The following is a 7692-nucleotide window of genomic DNA, read 5'->3' as shown; positions in this document are numbered from 1 at the left end:
CGCAGCGCGCTCCTCCTCCTCATCTCTACCATCTTCTTGCTCCAGCTCCTCCTTCCGGGCACCAACGCCGCAGCCGCACCAGCGCCGACGACGACCGGCATTGCTGCAGCAGGAGTCCCCATGCGTCGTCGTCCCACGGCCAGGAGATTGCTGCTGCAGCCGAGCGGCGCCACGGCCACCAACTCCTTCGATGTCCGTCGCGCGGCGGCCGCGGCGGCTAAATCCAAGCCGAATGTGGAGTTCAACGCCGGCAACAAGCCGGTGCCTAAGAAGATACCTAATCCCGGGAAGAATTAGTTAGTCCATCGTCAGATAGCTAGCTAGCTATGTCATCAGCCTTTTGTATAGCTACTAACTAGGTATGAGCAAGTTTTGTATTTTTTGTTTAGCTCAAAGTTCAGCATGTAAATCTTGGGTTTTCTAGATTTCCTACAGCAATGAAACTGTTCCCCATGGATTTCCTGCACTCAAGTTTCCCCAATTTTAACTCTTGAATCATCGCTCTTTCACCATGTTTTGCTAATTTCAGCTCTCTTGAATTGCCATTACCTACTCTCAATTGGCAGTGCATCCACAACCTCAAAACGAAGCAACCTAAGATAAACAGAAAACTTGTACGAGAAACAATATATTAAATGAAATATTATATCAAATCAATAAATGTAAATCAAATGCTAATACTTATATTAAACAAAAAATGATGATCTATCATGGATCTATGAGAACTATATGTCTATAACATCTGTTCCAAACCACTGCTAAGTTCTCAAGTTGAGGAGCCCAATGTTTCATCATCCGGGCAACTCTTCAAGTAACAATATTTGTTTGCCGCAAGACTAATTAAGGAGCTACTATATGGAACAACGAAGAAGAGTCTAACTACTACTCCATATGACCAACCTCCCCATACAAAAAAAAACAGTTATTAGTTATACATCACACAAACCACAAAGCCTATACTACAAACCTTTCGAATTCTAGGCATTGATGTTCTTGCTTGCCTCCGGACCTGCCAACTAACACTCTGCAACTATTGCTTAATATACAAAATTAGCACAAAGGTGCCACCTTTTTGACCTGACGATTCCTATGTGATCATTGCCGCTGGACTGAAGGCGATTGCTGCATCTGAACTGGAGGGAAGAACCCCATGCCTGGTGATGGAAAGAAACCGCTTGATGTTGGAGATTGCTGCGGTGCCTGTGGAGACTGCTGCTGCTGGCTCTGGCTCTGGCTCTGGCTCTGATTCTGGGCTGGTGAAAGAGGAGGTGGAGGCGGCATGTTGGGCAGTGGAGGTGGCATGTTGGGCAGTGGAGGTGGCATAGAGCTAGCCATCATCCCGAAAGCTCCCCCCATTCCAAACATTCCTCCAGCATTTTGACTGAACTGCTGCAGAAGTGACGGCAGGGCAGGTGGCAGTGGAGGGGGAGGTGGTACAAATGAACCTGGTGCTTGATTTATCTGCGCCAATGGCTGCATGCCTGCAAGAGAAGTAGGTGGTGCTCCATTCTGTTGTGCCTGTTGCAATTGCCCATAGAAAGTGGGAGCACCCATATCACCGGCCTCCGTGTGATTCTCGATTCTAGGCCTCTTTGGTGTCGGGAAGCCTGGAGGCGCTTCAGAGAGCTCTATAGAAGGTGAGCCACCACTCATGGAAGCAGCTTGTTCTGCAGCAAAGGAGGCCAAAATGGAGGAGAGCACCTGCTCTGGAGATGACAAAGATGCAAGTTTATCTGCCATTGCTGCTGCTGTTTTCTTGGGCTCATCGCCTGCAGTACTGGCTGTAGCAGAGAGTGAGGTTGACAGATGCGGTAGTTGATACTGGGGAGATATTGGGCTTATTACTGCATTCTGCATCATCGCTGCAGTTTGCTCTGAAGGAGTCGTAGTCATGAGTGTACTAGAAGTAGACCATGCCCCACTAGTGACATGAGCACTACCAAATCGCTGTCTTAGTTGCACGGCATGTTCAGCCTCTGCTCGAGCAACCTGTGTCAATCAACTCTGATTAGCCGCAAGCAATGCTTAAGAAAGTTAACCGTAACCACATAGAAAAACTCCACCAATAACTGAAAAGAATAGAAATGGATACAACATACATAGAGAAGGTACATGTTTGGATTGTCAACATTTAAGCATATACCACCCAAGAGAACCACTGAGCTGTCTAATACAAGCTGGTCATCTTCGCAGCTCATAAGAACCTGTAACTGGTACAGCAAAATATGACTACGGCCCCATTTTTCTACGGCACATGTCAATTAAATTGTTGGAACAGGAAGCAATCTAATGGGAAGTGGCTTGTTGTATTGAAAAAGCCTCAGGGTGACAATGGGAGCTTAAGAGCTGTGAGAGGCAGATTTACAGGTGGGACACTAAATATGTCAGTCAACATCTGTACGCACTTGCACAATCAGACCATGGTTAGCCCACTCCCTTCCATTATAAGGCTGAACTCTACCGCAGATTCAGTAGTTGCTACCTAACTCATTAGAGAGTTCAACGCTTTAAGCAATACAATTATATCAGAGGATTCACTTTGCACATGTGCATGTGCTGTGCGTCTACACTCTAAATGTGTTTCCTATGTTCTTTTCTTTATCAGTCAACTCAATACTCATCCAGAAATATGTAAACAACTTCAACTCATACAGGAAAACGCTAGATATGTTCACTATCATGGGGCTCTTATACAGCATCAAGTTTCAAGAATGGCACCCAGATTATCACAAGATGGAGAAATGGCTCGAACCATAATGAGGATCTGATGAAACCAATAAAATGCACAACACAATCATGCATTTAACCTAACAAACATCCCGCTTCTATTTGGGCAATAACAGCAAAAGCATCAGAGAAAATACCAACCTTGGATGTCATTTCCTAGGAAAGATCAAGAGTTCATGACAGAAAAAAAAGGACAATAACAAGTAAGAAGGTATGAGAATATTACTTACTTGCAACTGATTGCGGAGAAGCTCTGACTTTATTTCCTGTTACAAATAAACAAAAAGGAATATAAAGCTTTGTTTGTAAGCTAGATAATTTGCATTCAGGATAGAATATTTGGAAGATGATAAGAAAGGTGCTAAGGACCTGTTCACTAAGAGCTTCTTTTAGGTGATTGATCAGGGTTATTCTGGCCGCATCAACACTTTCAAGTTGCTCAATGCACTGCTTCAGATCTGCTTCCTGTTCCTGAAGCTTGGAAATCAGTGACGACGCTTGCTGGATATCTATGGGAAAAATAACTTGAGCATTAGTACTAAATATCGGATACTTACTCTCAGGAGATCAAAGTGGAATCGTTTTATAATGCCACATTGTATTATAATATCAAAAGCATCAGAACCTTTTCATGTCCATTTCCTTCTTACTTTGGAGACATAGAAATCCAGTGTAAATTTGGGTTCCAAATTTTCAGAGGTGATTAGCTCCAAAACATGGTAGGTAACAATTAATATGAGCCTAATTTTGTATGCTAAAACATGGGAAAGATATTTTGAATCTGATATTAGCATGCACACCATAATTATGACAGAATAGACAACTATTATTTTGATGCATAACAGCATGCAAAGCGTCTGGATGTGATGTAATAAAGGAATACAGATGCATGGACCATCACTTATGACATCAGATAATGTACGTCTGATATTGTTTCTTCCATTTAATGTGCCCACGTGATCATGACATTATGATGATTCATCAATGGACAGATTCTCTCAGTTCCTTTTTTTCTCTCAAGAACACCTACTAAATAGCTTAAAATAATGGTGGAACTGGATGTCAGATATACTGTAACAACTACTACCTCCATCCCAAAGCTTAAGGCTTATATTATTTTTAGAAAGTCAAACTATGTCAAGTTTGACTAAGTTTTTACCAAAAATCATTAACAGGAAAAATACAAAATCAATATCATTAGATAGATAATGAAATATATTTTCGTATGGTATCTACAAAATATTATATTTGTTGATAGATTCTTCTAAAAGTTTGGTCAAACTTTACTTGGTTTCAATTTTCAAAAAAAATATAAGCCTTAAGCTTTGCGATGGAGGTAGTATGACACAAGATACAACAAGATAACAGAGCGTAAGAAATAAAAATAGAAACATTCCACAATGGCAGTCGGTTGTCCCTAATATTCAGAACTAGCGAAGCAAGCAAAATCCTTACCATTAGTACAAGCCTCATCTACATCTTTATCCATCTTCTCCAAAGCACTCACGGTAGTCTTACATTTGTTTAAAGCCGTGTCTTCGTCAAAATGTTGATCAAATACAGATTGGTACGCAGTTATTATCTTTTCAGGCATCCCGCTAACAGTTAGTTTCTACAGTGAAAGACAAACAGCAAGAAGAGATGTCACTCTCAAATTCATCCCAACATACTGAATCAATGTAAGAACAAGGAACAAAAAATCTTTCACTGGAGGGAAATTTACTTTTATTATTGGACTCAGATCCTTCTGAGCACATTTTGAAACTGAAGAGGGCTTGGAGGTAGGATTTGAACTTGTGTCGTTTTTATTCAATATAGGGGGGTTATCACCAAGAATGTCTTTCAGACTTTCACTGCGCGTTCCAAAAACTTTCCGCTCATCCCAAATCCCTATCTGTAGATACAAACCAACAAAATTGAGAAGTTACTTTATGGCCTTGCAATCACATTAATCAATTCATTTCTTAAATTCACCACAAAAGGTAATTTTGGTCACTTAGTCAGAATATAAGGATAATAGATGAATCACATAACATAAAACAACAGCAGGATATGCATTATAATACTTCGCCAAAACATGTAAGTCATGGTAACTGTGGCACGATGATGGCACCAACACATTTTCACCCCTCAGTGTTCCTGGACAAACCTAGAGAACAAATAGGCTTTCTGGATTGCAGGAAATTAATTATGAAAGAAAAGCAACTTACTAGTCTTGCCACCACTTTCTTTCCATTTTGTCCCCCATTTTCATAGAAATCTTTCAGTAACCCAGGAAGAACCCTCCAGAACTCATTCACAAATTCACTTCCCTTGCGTTTGCTATTTTGCAGGATGTCATTTGACAGATACAGGAAAGACACTTTCTTATCAGTTGTTGCATTATTAAACTGCTTCTCCCATGTATCGACAACCCTTTTGGCTCTCCTCCGATGAAATATGCACCAATTTGAAAGTGCTGCTTTGAATAAAGGAATACAATAGACAAGCCAAGGCAGTATATATTGTACGGCCATAGGATAAGAGGAAGCAAATAAATTAAGTTGATATTTGATACTCCAGAAAGGAAGCGATCAAACAATGTGATATGAAGACATGATAAGAGCACACAATGTACATAAATCCAAGCTGAATATACCATCATATAAGAAAATGGGATATATACTCATACATCCACATGTTAATATAGGCTAGATCTGCAACCCAGTCAATCACATGTTAATATACTGCAATTTAATCACGCAGTTCGACTTTGATAATTAATGTTCTTGCATATTTAATACCTGAGGACCTAAAAGGAGGGAATATTATGCTTAAGAAAATGATTGAAGCATTTGCAAGAAACACACTTTGGTAACTTCACAAGATTTTATTACAAGTTTGATATTGATAGACAAATATTACTTGAGTATAACGTAGCATATAGCATGTCATGCCAATCCTTCCTTACATAAGAAACAAGCACAAAGACATGCAAACAATCTTATGATCCACATTTTTATAGTCCATATGGGAAAGCATCTACATGATGAATGCTCTCTTCATGCTCAAACTCCAAGTATTCCTTTTCCAACAATTGCCTATTGTAGTTTGTGTAACTGAGATATAATTCACCGAACTGGTTCATTCATCAACAACATTAAAGAAAGTTGAGATGCTTTGCGAATAGAATGGATCAGTGCAGTAAAATGCAACTTTAATCTGTTTTTGACACATTATAGATACATACCATCAGAAAAAACACCACAAAGATTGTTCAAGCAACTAACCAAGTGGGGTGGGGTAGGTCGACTGGCAAGCAGAAGGAACTAGTTTGATCTTTCGAACCAGATTTGTACTTCAATCCCATATTAAAGGAAGCGACAACGTATCAATAATTGCGCTGGCTTAATTTGCTAACCAAGCTATGACAAGCCCAGGTAACCTAGAGTACTGCACAGCAATTTAGAGTCCTAGGAGTTCCTGCCATCACGTTTCATTTCGTGTAGAAACCATCACTAAAGGCAGAGTGCCAAACATCTTTATCCCGGGACTAAAAACAATAGCGGAAACAAAGCATTGACAGTACAAACACAAGTAGTTAACAAGCCGAAATTATAACACAAACTTTTTCCAGACCAACAAATCTGACACAAACTTGATACACCACAAAACTAATCGAACAAACAAAACATGTGCCCAGGCTCATTTAAATACATTTCAAATAGACAAATACACAGAACTAATTCTCATATAAGAAGCCCGAGAAGATACATGACCAAAATAACGGTTCACGAAGGACAGGCGATATTAGTCAGGTAACCTAATACACACGTTCAGTCTTATGAGTTCCACTCGTGTACACCAACAAGCAATAAATACAAATCTATGTGGAAAAGAAGACCGTGCAAATTAACCAGTAAAATGGTGCAGGGAACGGTACATTCCAGGTTAGTTTGTTTGTTACTCTTCCACATTGCAGTTTAGGGCTCTATTTCACCAGAATACTGAATCAAGCAAGACTACGAGCACGAGAAACCACAAGCTACGCTGCTGAATTTCCTAGCGTGCGGTAAAATACGTTCCAAAATAGATTGAAAGAAGGATACTCTGGATGCTCGCAGCAGAGCTGCTGAGCTTATCAAGCTTATCGGAGAGCCTCTCCTCCGTGAACGAGCCGCCGCCGCCGCCGCCAGTCGGCTCCGCCTTGGCATCAGCCTTCGTGGCCGCCATCACGAAGGCTCCGCTCCGTCGCGGAGCCGCTAAACCCTAGAGGAATATGTACTTCCTGGGCGGGCAAGATCGAGCCAATCTTGGCGCAGAAAAATCGCGGACAAAAATACATATCAGAAATCCCGGAAAGCTGAGGTGAACGAGGAGCTTATCGGAGATCCTAGGGAGAGAGGTGCGCACCACGGTTGCGAGCTCCGGAGCTTGAATTTGCCGGCGATGGGGAAGAGATGGGGAGGGGAAGGGGAAGGGCGGGGCTGGGCGAGACGAAAGGGTTTCCTCTGGTTTTGGGGTGGTTTCTCTGTGGGTGTGTGTATTCCTTCCCCTTTTGGGGAGTTTTTCTGCCTTTTCTTTGCTGATGATGATGATGAAGCTGCTACAAAATCCAGGATTTAAGGTTTTCTTTTATTAAAATAAGGAGCAAATAATTGCAAAAGTATACTGGGGAGATAGACATGATTAATCTTGTGAACTATGGAAATGCGTCTACGACACTATTTAGAACCGTCTACTTTTGGTTACGGGTTTTTGTCTAGATACCAGTTGTGTGATAAGACTTCACTCGTGAACTTTGGAAATATGCCTCGAACACGTTAACGGTGTTTGTATACACATTACGGGTAATATGTTATACTCTCTACAATTCTTAGTAATTGTTGTGGCTTTGTTTCAAACAAAATTGTTTAAGTTAAATTAAACTCACGATATTATGGATCTGAGGGAATAACTTTAGGTTTGTTACTAGCATCACACCAA

At 40.9% G+C, this 7692-nt stretch overlaps 1 protein-coding gene across 1 annotated transcript; it reads right to left on the bottom strand.

The window, feature by feature from the left end:
- Positions 1-708: 708 nt before the first annotated feature.
- LOC127299988 (uncharacterized) lies at positions 709-7265 on the bottom strand. Its single transcript, XM_051330053.2, has 8 exons — positions 7120-7265; positions 6816-7018; positions 4938-5185; positions 4451-4621; positions 4183-4339; positions 3097-3236; positions 2958-2993; positions 709-1989 (listed from the first exon to the last, which is right to left on the bottom strand). Exons 2-8 carry the CDS (start codon positions 6937-6939, stop codon positions 1096-1098), a joined length of 1770 nt encoding a protein of 589 aa, XP_051186013.1. The 5' UTR covers positions 6940-7018; positions 7120-7265; the 3' UTR covers positions 709-1095.
- Positions 7266-7692: the final 427 nt, after the last annotated feature.

This window comes from Lolium perenne, chromosome 5 (genome assembly GCF_019359855.2).
Source record: "Lolium perenne isolate Kyuss_39 chromosome 5, Kyuss_2.0, whole genome shotgun sequence".
Taxonomy (NCBI): Eukaryota; Viridiplantae; Streptophyta; class Magnoliopsida; order Poales; family Poaceae; genus Lolium; species Lolium perenne.
Note: the sequence above shows the minus strand (reverse complement) of the source record. Positions and strands in the feature narration are given on the sequence as shown.